Consider the following 26,347-nt stretch of genomic DNA (forward strand, 5'->3'; position numbering starts at 1 on the left):
CAGTGAATGATGAAAATGACAACAGGAAGGATTCCCATCTCTATTATTTGCAGGGGATTGGTTTGGCAAGCAGGGCCTAATAGGGGTGACAGGTACAGTACAAACAAGGGAAAGTGAGCAAGCACAGACGTGGCGATGAGGTTTCACACACAGAGACTGTGTCATAAAAGCTAAGCAAAAGTAATGAGATCAAGTGTTTATGATCCTGGAAAAGCGAGGGCACCTATATGCTCTTGAGACTTACCATCAATTTCTCTCCCTGGAAAGGACGGAGGGAGGGAGAATGAAAAAAGAGAGTTGGAGCTTGAATGTGATAGAGAGCTCAGTCCCATGGAGCCGGAGTTGAGAATTTATGGTCAGGAAGAGGGATGAAAGTGTAATTTACAGTCTAAACTCTACCGTTCCCCTGCCCTCCCCTCTTGTAATGAGAAACGGCTGTTTTTGTTGCACAGGGCGAAGTCCTGGTAGATTAGACCAGAGTAGACCCATCCCCCTGGCTATGACACATCATTAGTTTTTATTTCTGTCCCTGCTTTTACAGCCCCTGCCCAGGCGCCAGCATTTGGCCCAGCGCTCGGAGACTGCCGCCCCACTTGCGCCAGCTGGGCCATTCCCGTTCCACCTCCCAAGATGGCCTCCCGTCGCTCCCAGCGGCATGCAGCGCGGAAGCTGACTTCCCATACTGTTGCTCCAAACCGCCATCACCTGGATTAACCGAAATTCCCCAACCTGCCCCACATTTCAAGCAGTTTTCCCATGCTTCAATGGAAGAAATACAGTATTGTATCCATTTGGCCATTCACAGCCATTTTATACAGCCCATGTTAACGGCCCAGCACTGAATGTACCACCAACACAGCCCAGCATGATTATACTTTATATCAGTTTTGGGCAACTTTGATGGGGGTGGGGGCCACAAAAAATATCTGAAATCATCATGAGGGGCTGCATACCCACATCCATATCCACACATGCAGTCAGAGCTGGTCCTAGCCTTTTGGGGGCCCAAAGTGAAATTTTGTTAGGGGTCTCCCTCTTGACAGCAGAACTTTTTTTCCTGCAATTCTACACATTTTGCCTGGGCCGTAGAGAAAATGTTGCAGTTTTTAAGCAAGTTTGCTGCAATGCTACAAATGTAGCCATAATGCGGAAAAGATTTAGCAATTTTACAACCAATTTCATGCAATTCTACTCATTTTGCCATGGGGCGGCGAGAAATGTTTGCAGTCTTTAATATATCTGAGTGAAAGTGACTAAGAAAATCAGTGGGGGCCCCCGATCGGTAATTCCACCATGATTATTACAAGTTTAGATAGCTGTCTAGAGTAACTTACAAATCTAAAACATTTTAGCTGACATAGACTAATTGAGTGACTGTCAGTGACTGACATAAGAGAAAAACTGCTGATGCACAACCACATTTTGGAATTGCACCTTGTGTATTTTACTATTCTAACTCTCAACAGTAAATTGAGACTCGACTTGATTTCCCGTAAAACATTCTGGGAAATTGATCCTCAGGCCGTGGGCTGCCAGTTGCCCATCCCTGCCGTTGCTCTACTCTTATTGTGATACTGAATGAGATCAACATTATAATGGAGACATAATGGAGACATCATAGAGCGGTCGGAGAGATTGACTGAGGGGACTGCGCAATGTTGTCAGATTTATGTCATTTTAATTTGGGCTTGTGCATTGTGGTTCAGTTTTTATGGAGACATCACATGAGATTTGTGCACTTCCTACAGCAATGACAAACATATGCCGTGAATGTTGAGTTCCTCAGGTGCTGTCATTATACATTTAAAGAGCCTGTGAAAGGCAGTCTTAATATGTGTGTCAATTATTAGTACACAAATACAGATCATTGGTATAAATGTAGGCTACCGTACTGTATATCTATGGCATATACAGGCCAACTACTGTATGTGTGACAAGTAAAAACCACTGAGAGACCACGGGAGAACAAAAAGGGAATGGAAACATGGAAATGGAAAGACTACAATAATATTTGATTACACAGGAAGAGACTGACTACTGTAAAATATACAATGATCATGCTAGTGTGTCTGCCATGTTTACTGCATCTGCATTTTATTCAAGCTTTCACAGAAGTAATAAGATATATCAATGATATACTGATGTCGACATTTTCAGTACCACTATCCACAATACGAACGCGTATTTAACGTATACCTTCTCATGAAGCTAATATTTTTTTGTGTAAAGCAAATAGACCCAGGGAAAGCTAAACAAAACGTGACAATGATTGCTCAAAGATTAGTGTCAAATGGTACAAAAACTTTAGTTGCTCTGTCGTATCAGGCTGACTAGTTGTATAATGCAATGATTCTTTCCACTGACAGAGCTGTATATAGTACAGAACACAGATATGTCGAACCCTGTTGGAAACATACTTGATTACTGAGCAGCTGTAGATGGTTTACATGTAACCAGAGCCATATGATTATGGAAATATTGATGCGTTGATATATAACTGTGCCTTTACAATGGTCTCTCTCATCATCTATATCAAATTACGTGCAGAAACACATACAATATACCCACACCCACACAAATATACATAGACTTGTGTGACCACTACTTCACAAAAATATTTTGTTGAAATTTTGTAAACATACAGACAGGCACGAATGCACACACAGACACACACACATATACACTCACAACACACATACACAACACACCCAGTTTTCAAATCTAAACGTTTTATGCTGAAGATACCAAAACATTATTCTACTTGAAATTAAGAACTAAGCTATTAAGTGGGTAACCTTTGTCTAACACCAGATCAGGATTTGAACTAAAGCCGTCTAAACTTTCTCTATATTGTTGCTGGTTTGTTTTGGAGCGGATTCCCTTCAAACCAAAAAATTTATTAAAATATGTTTTCCTTCAAAACCACACATTTGTTCCAGTGCCTTTCTTTTGTTTCATCATAAAATATAATTAAAATAAAGAATCTTAATACTGTTCATTTTCTTTATATCACTTACAACAACATCTCCTTAGAAATATCTACTTGCTACCGTTCACAAAACATGAGTCAAGTCAACAATGAAAAATAGATTTTGAAAAGCACATCAGGGATTCTAATGGATTGAAGAGATCCTTGATAATTGTGAAGCCTCCATCTTGAAATGCTCATATTCATATTCAGTGTCTTCCACTGTTCAGCCACTGGGATCTCCATCTGCCAACTCTAAGATAAACTTGGAAGCGGTGAAATGAAACATGTTGACCCTACTGCAAGGCTTACAGTGGAACCCTCCACAGTGCACATTCCCCCTCTTCCCTCCAAGTCTGATAAGTCCAAGTCCTGTTCCTCATTTATTGCAGCAATCCTCCAGTTCTCTTACAGCATCTTCTAGAATGCATAGCAGCATTAATCCTTTTCTTCATCAGTTTGATATTGTCACCTCTGTCCACTGTCTGTCTCTTAAAAATGGCCAATGCAGGTGGGTGTTGCCTAGTTTTTGTCCCTCCTTGTCCCCACCAAGTCCCAGCGTGAGTAAGGCCTAGGCTACAGTGCTAGGGGTAAGGCTGGGTGTGGTGGTGGCCTGGTTTTGGCCCTTTTTCCTCCTGCCGCCTCCCTTGCCACCCTCTCTGCCTCCTTTCCCTCCCTCTTTGCCACCCTCTCTGCTTCCTTCTTTTCCTCCCTCTTTGCCCCCCTTCTTGCCACCCTCTTTGCCACCCTCTTTGCCCTCGTGGCCATGGCCACGGACGTTTTCTTTGTCTTGCCTCCTCTGCGGGTCTCGTCGCTCGCCCTTATTCTTATTCCCATCTGGATAGAGAGAGGAAAATAACAGATTGAAATGCATTATTACACGACTACGACACCAAAATAACAGGGTAGTTGGGCTTAGCTTTTATAAACAGGGTTTGATGGCTTTGGTGTGTGTTTTAAGTACAGTAGAGTCAGAATGAGCTTGGTAGACCTTGTAATTAGCCCATTACCCCATATTCACAACATGTTCCTCAGTGGCATTGTGTGGATACCCCGGTTTCTAGCTTCCTAACAGGCTCTTTTAATACTGGCTAATTGCCGCTAAGCCCCAGACATGCAGCTCAGGATCCAGAGCCTTTCATAAATGCCACCATGATGCAACACAGTGCTGCATTGGGCTGACAGGAAACACACAGCAGTGCCATAACGACAGGCCGGAAAACAGTAATCAAGCCTTTGTGAGGAGTGTGGCCGCGACTCTGAGCCGGACACGTCTTAACACTCGCAGAGACAACGGCTGATGGAACATAATAGTTCATGTAAACAGTTGGGAACCGGTCGAGGTGAGCTCCTTTCTCAATGTCTGCCTTCCCTCTCCACTCTACCTCCCCCCACACCCTCCTCTTCCCCTCCTCTTCCTCTCAGTCGCTGTAGGCTGTTGTCTGGACTTCCACCTGTCACACAGTTTAAGTGCATAATTGCTCCCTAAATACAAACATCCATTAAGAGTAGCTTTCCAGGATCTCGGGATGGAAAAACCGTTCAGGAAAGGATAAAACAGAGGAATGAAAGTAAATCAACACTGTTGAAGTGGAGTGCAAGAGTCCTTCATGTCCTGTACATACAGCTATAGATTGTTCAACATACGAGCACTCATTGACATCCTCTTGACATTGTTGATGTAAATTGCGCTACGCCACTACACCGCTAAGCCACAATGAGGTTAACACGTCGGAGCTCTAATGACAGCGTGTGTGCGTGTGTGTCTGTGTGTGTGCGTGTGTGGCTTGCTCGTGTGGTCACACAGGCGCGGGTGTGAACAACCTTTCACGCACATAAATGGGAATGGATGTTTGTGTCAGGTGTCAGACAGTGGTTGTTTATACTGGACTGATGAGTGCTCCCACGATGAGAGGAAACTGGGAAGTTAGGCTGAGGAATGTTTGCTATGAACTTGTGTGTTGAGTCTCCATGTTCCCTAGAAACAGAGACTCAAAACACTCACTAAGGGGACTGGAGAGCATTCGCTAAGGCTAACTGTTTGACAACAGGAGGCTCATGGAGCATTCTTGTTCGTTTGCTTTAATAATATAAAATTTAAGCAATAAGGCCCGGAGGGGGTGTGTTATACAGCCAATATACCACGGCTAAGGGCAGTTCTTATGCACAACGTAACGCGGATTGCCCTGATTACAGCCCTTTGCCGTGGTATATTGGCGATATACCACAAACCCTTATTGCTATTATAAACTGGTTATCAACGTAATTTTAGCAGTAAAATGGTCTGATATACCATGACTGTCAGCCAATCATCAATTAGGGATTGAACCACCCAGTTTATAATTAAGCAATAAGGCACAAGGGTGTGTGGTACATGGCAAATATACTGTACCATGGCTTATGCACAACGCAATGCGTCAAGCCCTGAATGCTGATTGGCTGACAGCCATGGTATATCAGAACGTATACCACGGGTATGACAAAACAGTTATTTTTACTGATCTAATTACGTTGGTAGCCAGTTTAAAATGGCAATAAGGCACCTCGGGGGTTTGTGATATATGGCCAATATACCACGGCTAAGGGTTGTGTCCGGGCACTCAGCGATGCGTAGTGCCTAAGAACAGCCCTTAGCCGTGGTATATTGTCCATATACAACACCTCCTCGTGTCTTATTGCTTAATTATATAACTGTTGTAATAGGCCTACGCCTATTTACTCCATTCTGCACCACGTGCTCCTTTTAGCTTGTTTTCTAAGTAATTTCTTTGTTATTTGAGTGTATTTGAAAGTACGCGAAGACAAAAAGCCTTGTTATTACTCACATTTGCTCCATAGACATGTATCTGTCATGTTTTGTCATTGATTATCATGTCTTGTCTCTGTGCTTCCCTTCTATTCGTTTCCCTCTGCTGGTCTTATTAGGTTCTTTCCCTCTTTCTATCCCTCTCTCTCCCTCCCTCTCTCCCTCTCTCGCTCTCTCTCTCTATCGTTCCGTTCCTGCTCCCAGCTGTTCCTCATTCTCCTAACTACCTCATTTACTCTTTCACACCTGTCCCCTATTTTGCCCTCTGATTAGAGTCCCTATTTCCCCCTCTGTTTTCCGCTTCTGTCCTTGTCGGATCCTTGTTTGATGTTTGCTGTTCTGTGTCCTTGTTCCGCCCTGTCGTGTTTTTGCCTTCTTCAGATGCTGCGTGTGAGCAGGTGTCTATGTCAGCTACGGCCTGTGCCTTCCCGAAGCGACCTGCAGTCTGTGGCCGCGTCTCCAGTCGTTCCTCTCTACTGACGAGAGGATTTCAGTTTTCCTGTTTTGGATTTACCTAAGATAATATCCAGGAGTATCGGTTTTTGTTTAAGACTGGAATAAAGACTCTGTTTCTATTAAGTCGCTTTTGGGTCCTCATTCACCAGCATAACAGAAGGATCCGACCAAGAATGGACCCAGCGACTACGGATTCTCGCAACACTGCCGTCGAGTTCCAGGGAGCAATGCTCGGCAGACACGAGCAGGAATTGTCTGCTGCTCGTCATGCCGTTGAGACCCTGGCCGCTCAGGTCTCCGACCTCTCAGGACAGTTTCAGAGTCTTCGTCTCGTGCCACCAGCTACTTCCTGGTCTTCCGAGTCTCCGGAACCTAGGGTTAATAACCCACCATGTTACTCTGGGCAGCCCACTGAGTGTCGCTCCTTTCTCACCCAGTGTGATATTGTGTTCTCTCTCCAGCCCAACACATACTCAAGAGAGAGAGCTCGGATCGCTTACGTCATATCACTCCTTACTGGTCGGGCTCGGGAGTGGGGCACAGCTATCTGGGAGGCAAGGGCTGAGTGTTCTAACGATTATCAGAACTTTAAAGAGGAGATGATACGGGTTTTTGATCGTTCAGTTTTTGGGAAGGAGGCTTCCAGGGCCCTGGCTTCCCTATGTCAAGGTGATCGATCCATAACGGATTACTCTATAGAGTTTCGCACTCTTGCTGCCTCCAGTGACTGGAACGAGCCGGCGTTGCTCGCTCGTTTTCTGGAGGGACTCCACGCTGAGGTTAAGGATGAGATTCTCTCCCGGGAGGTTCCTTCCAGCGTGGACTCTTTGATTGCACTCGCCATCCGCATAGAACGACGGGTAGATCTTCGTCACCGAGCTCGTGGAAGAGAGCTCGCGTTAACGGTGTTCCCCCTCTCCGCATCTCAACCATCTCCTCCCACCGGCTCAGAGACTGAGCCCATGCAGCTGGGAGGTATTCGCATCTCGACTAAGGAGAGGGAACGGAGAATCACCAACCGCCTTTGCCTCTATTGCGGTTCTGCTGGACATTTTGTCATGTCATGTCCAGTAAAAGCCAGAGCTCATCAGTAAGCGGAGGGCTACTGGTGAGCGCTACTACTCAGGTCTCTCCATCAAGATCCTGTACTACCTTGTCGGTCCATCTACGCTGGACCGGTTCGGCTGCTTCCTGCAGTGCCTTGATAGACTCTGGGGCTGAGGGTTGTTTTATGGACGAAGCATGGGCTCGGAAACATGACATTCCTCTCAGACAGTTAGGGAAGCCCACGCCCATGTTCGCCTTAGATGGTAGTCTTCTCCCCAGTATCAGATGTGAGACACTACCTTTAACCCTCACAGTATCTGGTAACCACAGTGAGACCATTTCCTTTTTGATTTTTCATTCACCTTTTACACCTGTTGTTTTGGGTCATCCCTGGCTAGTATGTCATAATCCTTCTATTAATTGGTCTAGTAATTCTATCCTATCCTGGAACGTTTCTTGTCATGTGAAGTGTTTAATGTCTGCTATCCCTCCTGTTTCTTCTGTCCCCTCTTCTCAGGAGGAACCTGGTGATTTGACAGGAGTGCCGGAGGAATATCATGATCTGCGCACGGTCTTCAGTCGGTCCAGAGCCAACTCTCTTCCTCCTCACCGGTCGTATGATTGTTGTATTGATCTCCTTCCGGGGACCACTCCCCCTCGGGGTAGACTATACTCTCTGTCGGCTCCCGAACGTAAGGCTCTCGAGGATTATCTGTCTGTTTCTCTCGACACCGGTACCGTGGTGCCTTCTTCCTCTCCCGCCGGAGCGGGGTTTTTTTTTGTTAAGAAGAAGGACGGTACTCTGCGCCCCTGCGTGGATTATCGAGGGCTGAATGACATAACGGTTAAGAATCGTTATCCGCTTCCCCTTATGTCGTCAGCCTTCGAGATTCTGCAGGGAGCCAGGTTCTTTACTAAGTTGGACCTTCGTAACGCTTACCATCTCGTGCGCATCAGAGAGGGGGACGAGTGGAAAACGGCGTTTAACACTCCGTTAGGGCATTTTGAATACCGGGTTCTGCCGTTCGGTCTCGCTAATGCTCCAGCTGTCTTTCAGGCATTAGTTAATGATGTACTGAGAGACATGCTGAACATCTTTGTTTTCGTTTACCTTGACGATATCCTGATTTTTTCACCGTCACTCGAGATTCATGTTCAGCACGTTCGACGTGTACTCCAGCGCCTTTTAGAGAATTGTCTCTACGTGAAGGCTGAGAAGTGCGCCTTTCATGTCTCCTCTGTCACATTTCTCGGTTCTGTTATTTCCGCTGAGGGCATTCAGATGGATCCCGCTAAGGTCCAGGCTGTCAGCGATTGGCCCGTTCCTAAGTCACGTGTCGAGTTGCAGCGCTTTCTCGGTTTCGCTCATTTCTATCGGCGTTTCATTCGTAATTTCGGTCAAGTGGCTGCCCCTCTCACAGCTCTGACTTCTGTCAAGACGTGCTTTAAGTGGTCCGGTTCCGCCCAGGGAGCTTTTGATCTCCTCAAGAAGCGTTTTACATCCGCTCCTATCCTTGTTACTCCTGACGTCACTAAACAATTCATTGTCGAGGTTGACGCTTCAGAGGTGGGCGTGGGAGCCATTCTGTCCCAGCGCTTCCATTCTGACGATAAGGTCCATCCTTGCGCTTATTTTTCTCATCGCCTGTCGCCATCGGAACGCAACTATGATGTGGGTAACCGCGAACTGCTCGCCATCCGCTTAGCCATAGGCGAATGGCGACAGTGGTTGGAGGGGGCGACCGTTCCTTTTGTCGTTTGGACTGACCATAAGAACCTTGAGTACATCCGTTCTGCCAAACGACTTAATGCACGTCAAGCTCGTTGGGCGTTGTTTTTCGCTCGTTTCGAGTTCGTGATTTCTTATCGCCCGGGAAATAAGAACACCAAGCCTGATGCCTTATCCCGTCTCTTTAGTTCTTCTGTGGCTTCTACCGACTCCGAGGGGATTCTCCCTGAAGGGCGTGTTGTCGGGTTGACTGTCTGGGGAATTGAGAGACAGGTAAAGCAAGCACTCACTCACACTGCGTCGCCGCGCGCTTGTCCTAGTAACCTTCTGTTCGTTCCTGTCTCTACTCGTCTGGCTGTTCTTCAGTGGGCTCACTCTGCCAAGTTAGCTGGCCACCCCGGCGTTCGGGGTACGCTTGCTTCTATTCGCCAGCGGTTTTGGTGGCCTACTCAGGAGCGTGACACGCGCCGTTTCGTGGCTGCTTGTTCGGACTGCGCGCAGACTAAGTCAGGTAACTCTCCTCCTGCCGGTCGTCTCAGACCGCTTCCCATTCCTTCTCGACCATGGTCTCACATCGCCTTAGACTTTATTACCGGTCTGCCTTCGTCTGCGGGGAAGACTGTGATTCTTACGGTTGTCGATAGGTTCTCTAAGGCGGCACATTTCATTCCCCTCGCTAAGCTTCCTTCCGCTAAGGAGACGGCACAAATCATCATTGAGAATGTGTTCAGAATTCATGGCCTCCCGTTAGACGCCGTTTCAGACAGAGGCCCGCAATTCACGTCACAGTTTTGGAGGGAGTTCTGTCGTTTGATTGGTGCTTCCGTCAGTCTCTCTTCCGGGTTTCATCCCCAGTCTAACGGTCAAGCAGAAAGGGCCAATCAGTCGATTGGTCGCATATTACGCAGCCTTTCTTTTCGAAACCCTGCGTCTTGGGCAGAACAGCTCCCCTGGGCAGAATACGCTCACAACTCGCTTCCTTCGTCTGCTACCGGGCTATCTCCGTTTCAGAGTAGTCTTGGGTACCAGCCTCCTCTGTTCTCGTCCCAGCTCGCCGAGTCCAGCGTTCCCTCCGCTCAGGCTTTTGTCCAACGTTGTGAGCGCACCTGGAGGAGGGTCAGGTCTGCACTTTGCCGTTACAGGGCGCAGACTGTGAGAGCCGCCAATAAACGTAGGATTAAGAGTCCTAGGTATTGTCGCGGTCAGAGAGTGTGGCTTTCCACTCGTAACCTTCCCCTTACGACAGCTTCTCGCAAGTTGACTCCGCGGTTCATTGGTCCGTTCCGTGTCTCTCAGGTCGTCAATCCTGTCGCTGTGCGACTGCTTCTTCCGCGACATCTTCGTCGCGTCCACCCTGTCTTCCATGTCTCCTGTGTCAAACCTTTTCTTCGCGCCCCCGTTCGTCTTCCCTCCCCCCCCCCCCGTCCTTGTCGAGGGCGCACCTATTTACAAGGTACGGAAGATCATGGACATGCGTTCTCGGGGACGTGGTCACCAGTACTTAGTGGATTGGGAGGGTTACGGTCCTGAGGAGAGGAGTTGGGTTCCATCTCGGGACGTGCTGGACCGTTCGTTGATTGATGATTTCCTCCGTTGCCGCCAGGGTTCCTCCTCGAGTGCGCCAGGAGGCGCTCGGTGAGTGGGGGGGTACTGTCATGTTTTGTCATTGATTATCATGTCTTGTCTCTGTGCTTCCCTTCTATTCGTTTCCCTCTGCTGGTCTTATTAGGTTCTTTCCCTCTTTCTATCCCTCTCTCTCCCTCCCTCTCTCCCTCTCTCGCTCTCTCTCTCTATCGTTCCGTTCCTGCTCCCAGCTGTTCCTCATTCTCCTAACTACCTCATTTACTCTTTCACACCTGTCCCCTATTTTGCCCTCTGATTAGAGACCCTATTTCCCCCTCTGTTTTCCGCTTCTGTCCTTGTCGGATCCTTGTTTGATGTTTGCTGTTCTGTGTCCTTGTTCCGCCCTGTCGTGTTTTTGCCTTCTTCAGATGCTGCGTGTGAGCAGGTGTCTATGTCAGCTACGGCCTGTGCCTTCCCGAAGCGACCTGCAGTCTGTGGCCGCGTCTCCAGTCGTTCCTCTCTACTGACGAGAGGATTTCAGTTTTCCTGTTTTGGATTTACCTAAGATAATATCCAGGAGTATCGGTTTTTGTTTAAGACTGGAATAAGGACTCTGTTTCTATTAAGTCGCTTTTGGGTCCTCATTCACCAGCATAACAGTATCTCAGTATAAACCAATGAAAATACCTATTTGGCAGTAAACCTGCAAACATTTACGTATTTAATGGCGCATATTTTGAATAAAGAGACCCCTGAAACTAAATGAGTTTCAATAAGCATTCCTATCATTTATTTAACGAGGACCTGGCAGGAGCACAGGTGTGCAGTATCTTTCCCTTTGTTTGGTAGAAAACAGGCAGAGGCAGACCCAATACAGTAGTCCACTAACTAGAAGTAGTTGATGTAACTTTTCTTGAGACACGAGGGGCCAAAGTCATTAAAGCATCTGTCACTGTAGGCCCCTATTGGCCAGTTGGCTCCTGACATTGGGGGCTGTGTCACATTTCTTAGGGGAGTGTTGACAAGACTTGATTACTAGCTTTGTAAAGTATGCATGTGTTGCCTGCCTTGAGTAAATAAACAATTTCTGGGGGATTAATTTCTCCCACTAATGAAAACAAAATGGAGACCATTTGAATTTGGAAGACATTTGTTTCTCTTTAGAGTAATGTGCTTTAGTCAGTGAACCTGGGGAGTTACAGTAAGGGCCATTTGTTGAGTGTGCACAGCAGGACCTGGGCTGATTCTCTCACTGTGTAAGGACTTAATTAGTCCCCTGACAAGCCCGCTAATGGACCGAGGGGGACTCCATCAATTTATGACAGCCATGATTGCAGCTCCACTCCATCCAAGCTAAACAACTGTGGCCTGACAAAGGCAATCACGCATTTAGCAAATTCTGTTTTCATGCATTTGTAAAAAGCTACAGGAAGAAAAAGGGAGAGCTTGGCCAAATCGACACAAAGCGTGAGATCTGCAGACCAGTAAATCACTTGTGTTATACAAGCACTGCCCCCTGTGTTTTTTTACAGCGGCCCCGTCGGCCAAGTCTTGCAGATGGATTCGCGGCCTCGCTAATTTAGCACATGGCAAGTTTTTTTAAGCACATGAAAAAGGGCTTAGACAAGGTCACGATAACCATCGCCTATGAGTTAATTCACATGAGAAGAAAATGTATTTGTTATGTGCCTTGACAGGAGATCCTTACTAATTTTCACAACAGTGTATTCTGACACCAGAATAAGGAAAATAAGTTGACGCTAATGGCTATCATCTCTCAAAGTCAAACTGTCAACATTTCACAACTGGAGTCACATCATACGTCTCAATCTCCTTCAAGATACGGGTGGCTGCTGAGTCCTGACACACTACACTACACGTGTCGTTCCAACACGGCATCCCGTTCCCTCATTTTCCCTCCTTTCACAACACCGCTCGCTAAGTTTAGAAATTTGGCATTCGGCACTACACATTTATGGGGCAGTTTATAATATTTCACCGTTAATTATTCTTCTCAATCCGTGGTGGAAATTCTTTCCAGGATGCAGGCGTCATGCAGTGTAAATTTGCCTCTCATTTATCAAACAGTGGTGTCCTGGTCCTGTCCAGTGTGAAGCAAGTCCACTCCTCCCTGAAGAATTACAAGCAAGAGCTCATATATATCCTCCCTCTAAGGATTTCTTCATCTAATGTTGTATAATCCTGTTTCTGTGTGCATTTTTACATATTCCATCTGTTACATATTGCATAACTGACATGATTCTTCATTGATTCTTTACAATTGGTAAACTGACGTTCGTTGAAAGCTGTTACTCAAAATAGTAGCAGCCCTGAAATCCAATAAGCGTACCACCCGCTCATAAAGTTTGGGAATATTGCTTGTTTACTACACACTAAGTCCTTGTAAAGAAATGGAAGCTTCCAACTTTGATTCAACATGTACATTAATTAGCTGCCAAATAAAAGATTCACATGGATTAAAACCAGGAATTACAGTGGGAAAAGTAGGAGATATGGGCCCACTGTTGTCAGCCATACAAAACAACTCCTTTCACTTCAAATGAACATTAACAAATCGACTCCAAACCTTTCTCTACCTTTTTATTGGGTCGATCACAAAGCTAAGCATCCCAGCCATGCTGGTCAATAAAGTTTGACTGGTCCGTTTTATTTTATAAGGCAGAGTTCATTAAAACTTACTGACCGGGCCTCCCAAGTGGCACAGCGGTCTAAGGCACTGCATTGCAGAGCTAGAGGCGTCACTACAGACCCAGGTTCCTTCCCTGGCTGTGCCACAACCAGCCGTGGCTGGGAGTCCCACAGGACGGCAAACAATTAGCCCAGCGTCGTCCGGTTTGGGGAAGGGTTTGGCCAGGGGAGCTTTACTTGGCTCATCACGCTCTAGTGACTCCTTGTGGCGGGCCGGGTGCCTGCAGGCTGACCCCCGTTGCCAGTTGAATGGTGTTTCCTCCGACACATTGGTGAGGCTAGCTTCCGAGCTAAGCTGGCGGGTGTTTAGGAGCGCGGTTAAGCGGGTCATGTTTCGGAGGACGCATGACCACTTCGGGTCTCCCGAGCCCATTGAGTAGTTGCAGCGATGAGACAAGAGCGAAATTGGGGAGAAAAAGGGGGGTAAAATACAAAAATAATAAAATAAAAACACTTACTGACCAAAGGAGAGGCCTTTTGGTTTCTCAACTACTTGAATAAACTCCATCTTACAATACCAACTACTACTAGAAATGTGTTATGGGCCAATGAACAACAACGGAGTAGTACTAATTACAGCATGATTAAGCTGTTATCAAATTGAGTGTTACCGGGCAGATTGCTAGCTTAGCAACATTAGCCAGCTCTGAAACAAGACGGCAGACGAATGATAAGAGCTAGAGCAAACATGTCAGAGCCGTGTAAAACTAACGCCTCGCAGAGCTTCAAAACAAACAGTCCAACTCCAGCTCTTATCGTCATCCAACACTGCAGTGCACTGCATGGCACTCTCCCATCTGTCTTGCCTGTTTGGCTCTTTTGGAATGTTTGTTTACATGGTTCCCAGTCAGAGACTCCGTGTCCTTACTGAACAAACGCTTTTGGTGTTGTGTATTGCCTTGGACATTTATAATATTGACGAGAATTTTTTTAATTTAGTGCAGGGAGTTTATGACTTCATCAGAAAAGGTCACAATATTATTGACTCTGTAGTTTTGTTGAACTGTTGTTTTGTCATCTTTCATCTACTGTCTCATTCCTGTCTTTTATCCATCCATATATTCATTATCGGTTTCACTCTATTTCCTCTCATTGCCACTCTCCTAATGTAGGTATGTGCTAGTCCTCACCTCCTTTTCCACATGGTGCCTTCTGCACTGTGCACTTCTGTCTCTCAGTCTGTGGAGCACAGGGCCGGGGGGAGGACGCAGAGACCGTGTCAGGGCTGGGGGCCTGAAGAAGCTCTTGCACTCTGGTCTGTGTGCCTTTCTTAAAGCCACACGTCTTGTTCTTCTTCATACAGGGACCCCATGGGCTCCATTCGCCCAGTTCACATTCTACAGGTGGGATAGAAAAGAGGACAGAAGTTAAATACAGTTCTAGATGCACACACATAGAACACACATGCAACAAGCCCAAATTGAAACCAATTAAGCTTTAGATTTCAACAGGTCTTACATGTTCACAGTGAGAAAGCAATGCAGAGGAACTTATCCAGCCCAAATCAGACATCACTCATTTGGCCTTGTCAAGCGCAAAGCCTCTATGTTACCAAGTCTGTCCAGTTTATCTAGAGACCTCAACTGTTTTACCGCTAGTGACATGCTGTTGAGCTTAAGTCACGACTCTATCTGTCAAGAGCTGGTTTCCATTGTGGGGAAAATGTCAAACTTTTTCTGGGAAAATATTTTGACTTTTTTGTTAAAGGTTGGGGGGTGGGAGGGGGTGAAGCAAGCAAACTTGATACTGCCAAAAACAATAACAGGGAAATTAGAGAATATATAACAAGAGCGGCTGGAATGAGCACTTTTTGTAAGGTAAGGGAGCAGGGGCAATGCCAGAATGTCAACCTGGGGGTTGAGAGCTCCTCTCTGAGGAGTCAAGTGGCCTGGAGCAGCCAGCTAGCACTAGACATGCAGAGTAATGCCATTAGTGCTCTATTTGCTTACTTGTGACAGAAATAATTTCAAAAGAAATCAATACAATTATCCTGCAGGCCTCCCTCCGAAGTTCAGCTGGCTCGCTGGTGATTGAGAAACAGCAGAAAGAGAAGGAAGAAAAAAGGAACAGAGGAGGAAGAGAGATCAACAGAACACAGCTTCTCCGCGTCACTGAAGTCTTGAACTGAACTCTCATATGGCAGGCGATATTCTTCCGACAGGCAGAACATACTTGGCTGCTGATACCTGAAGGGTATTTAGTATACCATGTGTGATGGGTTAGGGTGAACGGGGTATGTTATGGGATCAAATTTGCAGCCCACACCTGAGAAACATTAAATACTTTGTGACAGGCTCTCACCACAAAAAAAACTCATCATACTCAACTTCATATGCTTAATACTCAATGTATGGGTAGTGTGGGACTTACAGTAATATTATCTTATTCAAAAGTTGATGTGTCAAAAGGTTATATGCCCTTAAACTCATTGTTCATAATCCAGTTCAGAGTCAGCTGTGAGTGAAGCTGTGGCAGGGGGTGAAAGGAAGAGAGGTCAGAGGTGAGAGGTCACTCACCTACGCACTCCATGGTCCCGTTGGTGGTGCTGAGGCCTTCAGGGCAGCTGGGGTAACATCGCCCTCTGTGTGAATATAAGCCCTCCTTACATTTTGTGCAAAAATTTCGATTGAAACACTCCTCACAATTCTCTATTTTACATTCTGAAAGGAAAAGGGGAGAAAAAAACATGAGTCAAAGAGAGGAGAGAATGAGAAAATCAAATCACACTTAGTTTAGTTCATATTCATTGCGTTAACATAGTACACACGTACACTTTGCATTAACTGACAGCATAACACAACACTGTTCATTGTTCTGGGTTCAAGCTTCCGCGTTAATACGGAATAATACAGTATTACAATACAAAAACAGCAAAGTATGTTTAAAAAATGTGAACCCTTTCTACTGCACTAAAGGATCCTCTTCTCCTCGGGGAGGACAAGAATGTAGCCTGATTTGTATTTCCTATGAGAGATTTATTAGTGATAAAACAATGGGGAGAGACTCTTCGGGGGGATTTTGCATGAATAACACCCATGTCTTAAAAGCATATGCATACCACGGCTATATTTTTTGGAAAGCGGGTGGCCGGGTACGGGCCAAGAGTAGAGCGCAAGTCAGCGGATTTCCACGCACCTTTGCCTCGTTAAAAACACAGCTTCTCCAGTCAAACAAACAACTACTTTAAATTGAGGGTAATTATGGGCGCGGGAGAATGAAAAACAGACACCTTAGAGGACTACCAAGAGCCCCCCTTTCTCATCCCAACCCTTCTCCTAGCCCCCCCTTTTCATTACCATCATTATCTTATTCTGAATTAATAACATTTTCTCTGCCAAAACCAGTGTAGAAACAGAGGCGCGCTAAGCGAAGGTCACAGATGTAATCCTTACATCTCTGGGTTGGAATATCTGTGAATATCCAGTCACAAAACACTAGACATCTTTCCATAAACAACTAAAATAAAGAATGTCTAGTCGGCTGGAGTCTTGCCAGGAGTTCAAAACAAGCCAAAGGGAAGAATCCTCGTTGGGATTTTAATGCCCTAACCTCAATTATTACTTTAAGCTCTTGACAGCTAAATTTGACGTTACTGATGTTTGGAGCAAATACTTTGACAAATGTAGCCCTAATGTAAAATACATGTGGCTAACAAGACATCTTGGGGATTTCGATATGTCCGAAATTGAAGCGGCTGACTGGATAATAACAGCAGGTTAGCCACGGAGAGGCTTGAGGAGGAGGTTGAGGAGACTAACCAGCATGCTCAGCGGCCTTTCAGGATGCAGTGGACAACATTGAAACAATAACGGCTAAGGTTAAGTTAATTTCAAGTGACAGTAAAACATTAACAAAAATGTGGGGATTAGAGTGAGCCAGAACTTTTGTTGTTTTTATCCAAATTGGACTATTTTCCAAAACCTTCTTCCTGAGTACCTAGCAGACAGACATGCTCTGAGGTTATGCCCCTGTGTTTATGTTCACATATTGTACATGTACAAAGTTTGTCAGGCTATTTCAAATAAATATCTTGAAGCACAGTACGCTCAATGTTGCACTATATTACAAAGTTACACTGAGGCCAATATGTTCAGGTCGATCCTCATTATGTATCTTGTAATGTGATTTCAGGTAGCTACACGTGTAAACATCGCTATGTGGGGTAATAACTCTTGTTTCATTGAACAGGCCCCTATATCGGTCCATGTTGCTGGTATGAGGAGTATCACACATACTAGCCCTCCTTATTCCAACCTGAAACTTCTTCTGCTGATTGACAGTAAGCGTCTCTGCTGCGAAGGCATCTGGACAGTTATAACTCGTCCAGGAGGAGCTGTGTAAATCTGTATGCTATCTCACCTTCCTCTCAATGTAAGGGCTATAAAATACCAGGGTTAAAGAGTAGGGAAACACTGTTTAAAAGAAAGCAATACGTGCTTCTTATGCCTCAGTATGTACAGTACCAGTCAAAAGTTTGGACACACCTCCTCTTTCCAGGGTTTTTCTTTATTTTTACTATTTTCTACATTGTAGAATACTAGTGAAGACATCAATACTATGAAATAACACATATGGAATCATATAGTAACCAAAAAAGTGTTAAACAAATCAAAATCTATTTTATATTTGAGATTCTTCAGAGTAGCCAACCTTTGTCTTGATGACAGCTTTGCACACTCTTGGCATTCTCTCAACCAGCTTCACCTGGAATGCTTTTCCAACAGTCTTGAAGGACTTCCCACACATGCTGAGCACTTGTCATCTGCTTTTCCTTCACTCTGTGGTCCAACTCATCCCAAACCATCTCAATTGGGTTGAGGTCAGGTGATTGTGGAGGCCAGGTCATCTGATGCAGTACTCCATCACTCTCCTTCTTGGTCATATAGCCCTTACACAGCCTGGAGAAGTGTTGGGTCATTGTCCTGTTGAAACACAAATGATAGTCCCACTAAGCGCAAAGCAGATGGAATTGCGTATCGCTGCAGAATGCTGTGGTAGCCATGCTGGTTAAGTGTGCCTTGAATTCTAAATAAATCACAGACAGTGTCACCAGCAAAGCACCCCCACACCATAACACCTCCTCCTTCATGCTTTACGGTGGGAAATACACATGCGGAGATCATCCGTTCACCCACACATCGTCTCACAAAGACACGGCGGTTGGAACCAAAAATCTCCAATTTGGACTCCAGAACAAAGGAAATATTTCCACCGGTCTAATGTCCATTGCTCGTGTTTCTTGGCCCAAGCAAGTCTCTTCTTATTATTGGTGTCCATTACCAGTGGTTTCTTTGCAGCAATTCGACCATGAAGGCCTGATTCACACAGTCTCCTCTGAACAGTTGATGTTGAGATGTGTCTGTTACTTGAACTCTGTGAAGCATTTACTTGGGCTGCAATTTCTGAGGCTGGTAACTCTAATGAACGTATCCTCTGCAGCAGAGGTAACTCTGGATCTTCCTTTCCTGTGGCTGTCCTCATGAGAGCCAGTTTCATCATAGGGCTTGATGGTTTTTGCGACTGTACTTGAAGAAACTTTAAAAGTTCTGGAAATGTTCTGGATTGACTGACGTTCATGTCTTAAAGTAATGATGGACTGTCATTTCTCTTTGCTTATTTGAGCTTATGGACTTGGTCTTTTACCAAACAGGGCTATCTTCTGTATACCAGCCCTACCTTGTCACAACACAACTGATTGGCTCAAATGCATTAAGAAGGAAAGAAATTCCACAAAATAACTTTTAACAAGGCACACCTGTTAATTGAAATGCATTCCAGGTGACTACCTCATGAAGCTTGTTAAGAGAATGCCAAGAGTGTGCAATGCTGTTATCAAGGCAAAGGGTGGCTAATTTGAAGAATCTCAAATAGAAAATACGATCTGAATTGTTTAACCCTTTTTTGGTTACTACATAATTTCACATGTGTTATTTCATAGTTTTGATGTCTTCACTATTATTCTACAATGTAGAAAATAGTAAAAATAAAGGAAAACCCTGGAATGAGTAGGTGTGTCCAAACGTTTGACTGGAGAACCACAAAACACTACTGTTTGTTTCAAGACTACTAGTAAATCTTGTTTTTTTTTTGTTTTTTTTATGTTTTGCAACAGAAAACTAAAAGGAGTGTTTCTTATTTGTGCAGGTATTCCCTCCCATTTTCAGTCAGATTTCTTCAGTTTGGTGACATGATTCTGTTTTCAAAGACACGTACCTTATGACTGACGGACAAAAACTAAAGGGAAATACCCCTGAACCATTTCAGTTCCATATTTGTATTGCATCATGAGTTCAGCTTTTAGGAAGTTTGTTTGTCATAGAAAAAACTAAACATTACAGACATCTGGTGTTAAATGATGTTGCAACAACCTATCTAACAAAACAACAACTCGCATACACCAAACAGCCTGCGTGTTCTTCCTGTAACAAAATATAATGACTACAAGCTGCCTTGCGCTCTAATTGCCTATCATCATACGTACTTCCCTCAAAAATAAGAAGTTGATCTAATTTACCATTGGAGAGGCAAGTTTAGTTGTATGATTCACAAGAGAACTTGCAAAATGAATAACTCTGTTGTGTCCAGAAAATATACATGGATGTTTTGATACATAAATGGTAAAACTCAACGAATATGGACTGTGAACTGGCATGAACCCCTGGCTCGCGAGACAAATCAAAAAAAAAACATAGACATCCTTGAAAAAACAGACAAACAGCAGTGCATCAGAAATGTTTTTGTTTTTGAGTTTCTTCCATTCCTGTTTTCCACCCACAAGTAAGAGAAAACAGACCACGAGCCGGGATCTTGGCACCCCCGGTTCAGAAAAAAGGTGTTTGTGCCACCAGAACCAACATGGAGGAGTTTTGTAAACATTACACATCTACACATGTATACCAACCCTATTCCACCCTACTTCACCCCACACCCCTTAAAGGAGGGCTGGACCTAATTATTGGTTCTCATTTTTTTTGCTTGCTCATTAAGAAATGCAGCTGCCATGACTGAAGCCAAATGAGAGTTGTCTTATGGGTGTGGTATAATGTGGATGTGTATTCACATGTGGGAAGCGTTAGTACACTTACTCTGCCAAAACAGTACACAGTTACAGTCACTCACTCTTCTAGATAACTTGAAAAAGTCTAACCAGGTATTGTGTCTGGAATTAGGCAAGGCTAGCTAGTGCTAGTCAACTTCTTTGGCCAATTAGCTTCAGGTGTGCGACCGTTGAAAAAATGGTTTGACTGGATAGCCAATGTCATGGGCTAGTTAGGGATCATTAATAAATTACACAATGTAAATTGAAATATTTTCATGTTTTAGTTCTCAGACTGACTTTATGATTACACGTTGTAGTCAATTTTGACAATAGAAGGTCCTTTTTTGATTCAGTTGGTCTTTAAAGGTAGACTCAGCAAAATGACGTTACCACATGCAGCAGCACAGATATTGAGACGAGCGAGATGCAGGACTTCGCTCTCACACAGTCACACACAGTATCTGCGCATGTGCACGGTTTCTCTTCGCGCTGTTCACAGCGTGGTAGCCAGGGCACCAAAACAGCGGAGGTTGAGCCTCACGATTCAACGCTCTTAGTTGTCGTGGAAACTGACCCACTTCGCTGTTTACTTTCTGTATCTGTGTCATACCGCTGAGTCTAGCTTTAAACTGTCTAAATATTACTGCAACAGAACAATAATGTTCCGGCCATGTCTCAGTTCAAGGCCCATCTCCAGCTTGACAAATACTATTTGCTGGTCTTTATGAGTGTGTTGTTGTGTTGCATGTCATTGCTGTGGCTGCGGTCATGTGGTGAAGACAGCTCCTTCCACACATGGCACAGCAGTTCAAAGTGGAAATTACACCTCACTTACCACTGGACAACATTAGTGCCCATTGTGTGTTTACCATTATGGTGACACATTGTGATGATATGAATGTTGTACTGGGGAATATCTTGAACATCACTGGATGTGGTTTCTTTTGTCCAACACTGAAAAATGTCAATACAAATATAGGAAACCTTCTTACTGGGGCTTTCCTGGTCAGTTCACATCATAGTCACGAAAAACCCTATTTATGACACAATGCATTTAAAAAACGAACAATGAAGTCCAAGAATCCAAACTCACGGATGCATCTGTTGGTATCGGGAGTCCGCATGCCGAAGTATCCCTGTGGGCACGAGGCGAGGCACACGCCTATCTGGCGGATGTCGTTGCGCTCCAGGAGAATGAAGAGTTTGGGCTTACATTTCATACAGCCATTGTATTCGGAACATCGCTCACAGCCATTTGAGCAAGATGGTGGCCCCTCAGTGCTAACTGTGGAAATATATGGGGAAAGAGAGAAAGAGAGGGAGAAAGAGAACCGTCATTAAAAACCAGCATATAAGGTCCAGTTACCACAAAGTGAATAAGTATTTATCTGTTGGAGACAAACACTACATTAAACACTGGCAATATCAGTGAGGACATGGCCCTTGTCTATTTTTGCACCACATAGCCATAAACCTGGCAGTAGTTCATGTTGCAGCTAATCTAACCAGGGGCCATGCCAAACATCTTTGTTTGAACAGTTTTCTCACTGTTTACTTGAAACTGCTCGCCGGAGATCCTAAACAGATTTTAGTTGGAGAAGCCCGAGTGTTTCGGACTGACATCCTGCGATGATCGATTCCACATCATGCCATGACATCACACAGCAGGGGCCCCCCTGGGGTCAACGAAAAGTGACTCAGCCATCGGGATCTCGCCAATTACACGAGCGTGCCGGCCAAAAAGGGAAATGCGCACAAATGCGTTAAGTCTGTTCCCAACACTTCTATACAGAGCCGAACGTCTTTTGGTTTATTAACCATCCGCCCATGAAGCTGAATATAACAATCTAAGAATTGTACTAAGCCACAAAACTCTGTCTCAAAGCACCCCATCTGCATTTGGCTCTCATCCACATATAATCCCATGATCATACTTCATATCTTCATATCCCTATTCGCTCATCTTCCAAAAAGGCTAGAACTCGGAGACTCTGCTCTGCTGCAGCCAGTAATTTAAATGATTGCTCAAAAAGCGTGTCAATATGCACATCCTGTTTCTAGGGGCCATTTGGTGCCAAAATGGCGGTCATCACGGTTGATTTACAGGCCTACGTGGTATCAGCATCTAAATATATACACACTCCCACTGCAATCAATCTGCCATCCCTGTCTCCCAGAGATAAGTTGGGATGGTAAAAGCTTTAAAAATGTTCTCCCCGCAAATCAATTACGCCATGGCTGAGTCATGGTGACCTCGCATGGGGATGCAGCCAAAGTAGCTGTCACACAGCCAGAATCTTAACACTTTAATAATGATAAAAAAAGTAATAATCACACTGTGCAATAGTTAACCAGAGGTAAGATATTTTCGGACAGTATGTTGGGACAGTTTTTGACCCTGCTGCTAGAGGTCATGTACTAGAGCGTGAGCAGCCATAATTCTCCTCTGGATGAGGTGTTGTCGAACCAGGAAAGACCGGCACAGAACATACAGAGATGATGTGATGAAAATATGTTCTGTAAATTCAATGCAGATATGTCAATTTCTCATTTCTAATCTATGAACAGCTTCGGTCCTAACATGTAAAGCCTGTTGGCCACGGCAAAGTTGGAGCACCTGTTTCCCTGAACCTAACTCCAACAAGATGAATAACACTAAATCATACACATCAACAACATGATTATCTACCTGCCAGCCAACAGCACTTGGTAACATTGTCTGTGGGTTAAACCAACTGAAGGTTCCATGCCGTGTCAATCTCACTTTGTGTCTCAGTCTCTATAGAGGGCGTTCTAGTACATTTTAAATAACCAGGAAAATAAACTTGAAAAATCACTTCAAAATTCAGGGGGAACACTGTTCACCAAGGATAAACCTCTTCAGTGATAATTGACACATGATTCATAGGTCATTGCTATCTTGCCTTTTACAGTACGGTAAAACACACTTTGCTCATCAGAAATATGTATTTATTGTGCAATTGAAAAGACATAACAATTCTAACAAGACACATCTGATAAGCCTGTAGCCTTTCCTCTGGACATCTATTGCCATGCCGAAGCCAAGCTTTATTTACCAAACGCCAAGCTCAATAAAATTCTGACCTCTCCTGACTGCTTGGGTGTTTTTGTGAGGTGGGGGTGTAGGGGGCAAAGGCTGGTATCCTCTAAAAGCTCTTCTGAGGGAAAAGGCATTATATTAAAACCAGTGGTAAGGCCTTGCACTGAGATTCACCCCACTCTGAGGGCAGACACTGAGGCTGAGAGTAAGCTCTGTATTTGTGGGTGCATGAGGTCAGAAAAGTGTTTATAAAACTGCTTGAAAACCAAACAATGCAACATGGTCCAACAACCATGAGCTGAAGTGTCAGAGAGTTGTTCCACTCAGTGCCTCAGAGGCAGACATGGAGAGAACAGTGGTGCTGAAGCTCTAGCCGTAAAACCCAGGGTGAATCCGCCTAAAACCCGACTGTAAACATTCTTAATACCCATAAAAGCGCAACATAAATCAAGAGAGGCGTAATCATAAAAAGAGGAAGAAAAGAGGGTCATTCAAAGACAGCTGAGGCTACCATAATCCATCTTGGCAAAACAAATAATGAGGATGAAGAAAAATAAACAACATGTAATCTTTACTGCGGCCGTTAAATGTTTATAAGAAATGTACCATTGTGGCTCTCAGTGGCTGCATGGAAACCAGAGAAAGAGAGAGAGTGAAAGAGAGGAAGGGATTTGAGGATTTGGTAACTCACTCCGTCTCTGCCTCTGTCCCTTTGAGAGCTTGAGGCCGCTGTCGCTGTGACACATGGATCCGAGATAGACCATCGCCAGAGCCACCAGTCCCAGCTGCATAGTCCCTGGTGCTGACCGGCCAAGCGCGGTCCCCCCTGCAGGCAGACGGATAAGGCGGGGGGCCCCTTCCACTCTGTGACAGGTGGATCACTCTGCCGCCGCTGCTGCTGTTGCTGCTCCTCCCTGCTGCTTCCCTCCCTCCGCTGCTGCTGTCCGCTGGGTCTCTCTCTCTCACTCTCTCTCTCTCTATCTCTCTCTCTCTCTCTAAGGGCTGCTGTGTCCGCAACTCCCTTCAGCGGAGGATTATGCTGCTGCGGCTGCAAATCCAAACATGCCCAGGGCACAAGCCATAATGGTGGTGTGGGGGGGGTCGGTTGACGATGTAATGGAGGAGCAATGCGTGGAGTATGAGAGGAGAGGAGAGGTGGAAAAAGGAGAAGAGGAGAGTGTGGCACTCCTGTTGGTTCAACGCATGAAGACTCGGCGGGGCTAGCAGGGGAGCAGGCAGCCTGTTGGAGGATCGCCAAGGAGCGTTTGGTGTGAATGAGCACCCGAGCCCAGGAGCATGTGTCTTATTAAAGATGCTCTGAGGAGGCGTGGGGGGAGGGACAGGAGTGGGGCTGCTAAAAAAAGCTGGAGACTCCTACACGTGACAACGCATCTGTCTGTGCCAGGACCTGCTAGAGAGACAGAGACAGAGACAGAGACAGAGACAGAGACAGAGACAGAGACAGAGACAGAGACAGACAGACAGACAGACAGACAGAAAGACAGACAGACAGACAGACAGACAGACAGACAGACAGACAGACAGACAGACAGACAGACAGACAGACAGACAGACAGACAGACAGACAGACAGACAGACAGACAGACAGACAGACAGACAGACAGACAGACAGACAGACAGACAGACAGACAGGAAAAGGGGAAATGGGAAGGGGTGTGTGTGATGGGGAGAGAGAAATAATGAGACATGAGCTCTAAAACACCAAGCCATTAAGTTAGCATGTCAAGAGAAAATCCACCTCTTGGCCAAGACTGAAACAGATACAAGATTTTGTAACAAGAATGGAAATTATATCAATTCCAACCATGTCAACCAACAGTGAACCAATGATAAGTACTGGAATTCAAAAACAGTAACTTGATTCCTCCGTTCTTTAAACTACTTTGAGGGAAAATGTATTGAAACATTTCCAAAGTACACAGTATTACATCTGATAAGTAAAATACTTGTTTAGTGCAATCAGTGTCCATTTGTCTTTTGACCTGAAATCAAAGCATAAGATAATGCACTTTCATTCCAGATTTAAATGGACTGCAGTCATTTCCAAACATTGAAATCGATGCAGATTCATTCAAAGTATTGGCAGCTATGGCACAATGAAACAAAATACCACAAATAGTTTTTGGGTCATTTGCTACACTTCCAGTTGCCTTTGGAGAAGAGAGTTCATTTGAAAAATGTGTTTGCTCCATTCTTAAAATATAATAATGAAAAAACACATAATAGTCCTTCTACAAACACTTGGAATGGACAAGTGGTGCAGAGATGTTCTTGGATAGTGTCAAGCTGTATTTACAGCTCTTGCATATACAGAAAACATAAGGCATAGCTTGTCTGGAACAGTGCAAACAGGGTCTCCTACCCCAAGGGTGAAACAGCAAAACAGGGCCATATTTGGCTGTTGTACTTATTGTGGCTTGTGAATCATACAGAGTAAGCCGACAAAGACATTTTGGATGAGTTCTTAAAGAGTAATTGCCCCTAAAAAAACAACTTCTCATTCAGAAAACAGCCTATGTGGCATAGATATGAGTCAGAAACATTTATTCTACTGTCATAATGTACTACAAAGTGTAAATAGGATCATTTTGGTCATAGTCAGTCTCGACCAAAACATAGTTTGTTATTTTTTACTTGTGGCTGTGACTGCATCACAATGTAAATGAAAGTTGGTCACATGCCGACAGCTGGCAGCACAATCATCAATTCGGAGTGCAGCTAGCTGCATGGTTAACTTTGGATATCCCTATGGGGCTAGTTAGGAGCAATAGGGTCAATTACAAAATGTACATAGGACAAAATGTTAAAATTCCAATAGCTCCAAATTCCAATGACTTAAAAACCTCAAACCAACTATAAATTGTAGAATTTAATATACAAATAATGAAAGCATTTAATGAAAAAACAAAAAACAACATGTGCAACATGAAAATATTGTCTCATTAACA

At 44.7% G+C, this 26,347-nt stretch overlaps 1 protein-coding gene across 1 annotated transcript; it reads right to left on the reverse strand.

The window, feature by feature from the left end:
- Positions 1-2,061: 2,061 nt before the first annotated feature.
- rspo1 (R-spondin 1) lies at positions 2,062-24,789 on the reverse strand. Its single transcript, XM_071383801.1, has 5 exons — positions 24,070-24,789; positions 21,411-21,602; positions 15,795-15,938; positions 14,409-14,615; positions 2,062-3,805 (listed from the first exon to the last, which is right to left on the reverse strand). The coding sequence occupies exons 1-5, from the start codon at positions 24,167-24,169 to the stop codon at positions 3,540-3,542; spliced, it is 909 nt and encodes a 302-aa protein (XP_071239902.1). The 5' UTR covers positions 24,170-24,789; the 3' UTR covers positions 2,062-3,539.
- Between the last annotated feature and the right edge of the window lie 1,558 nt (positions 24,790-26,347).

Source organism: Salvelinus alpinus, chromosome 35, assembly GCF_045679555.1.
Source record: "Salvelinus alpinus chromosome 35, SLU_Salpinus.1, whole genome shotgun sequence".
Classification (NCBI taxonomy): domain Eukaryota; kingdom Metazoa; phylum Chordata; class Actinopteri; order Salmoniformes; family Salmonidae; genus Salvelinus; species Salvelinus alpinus.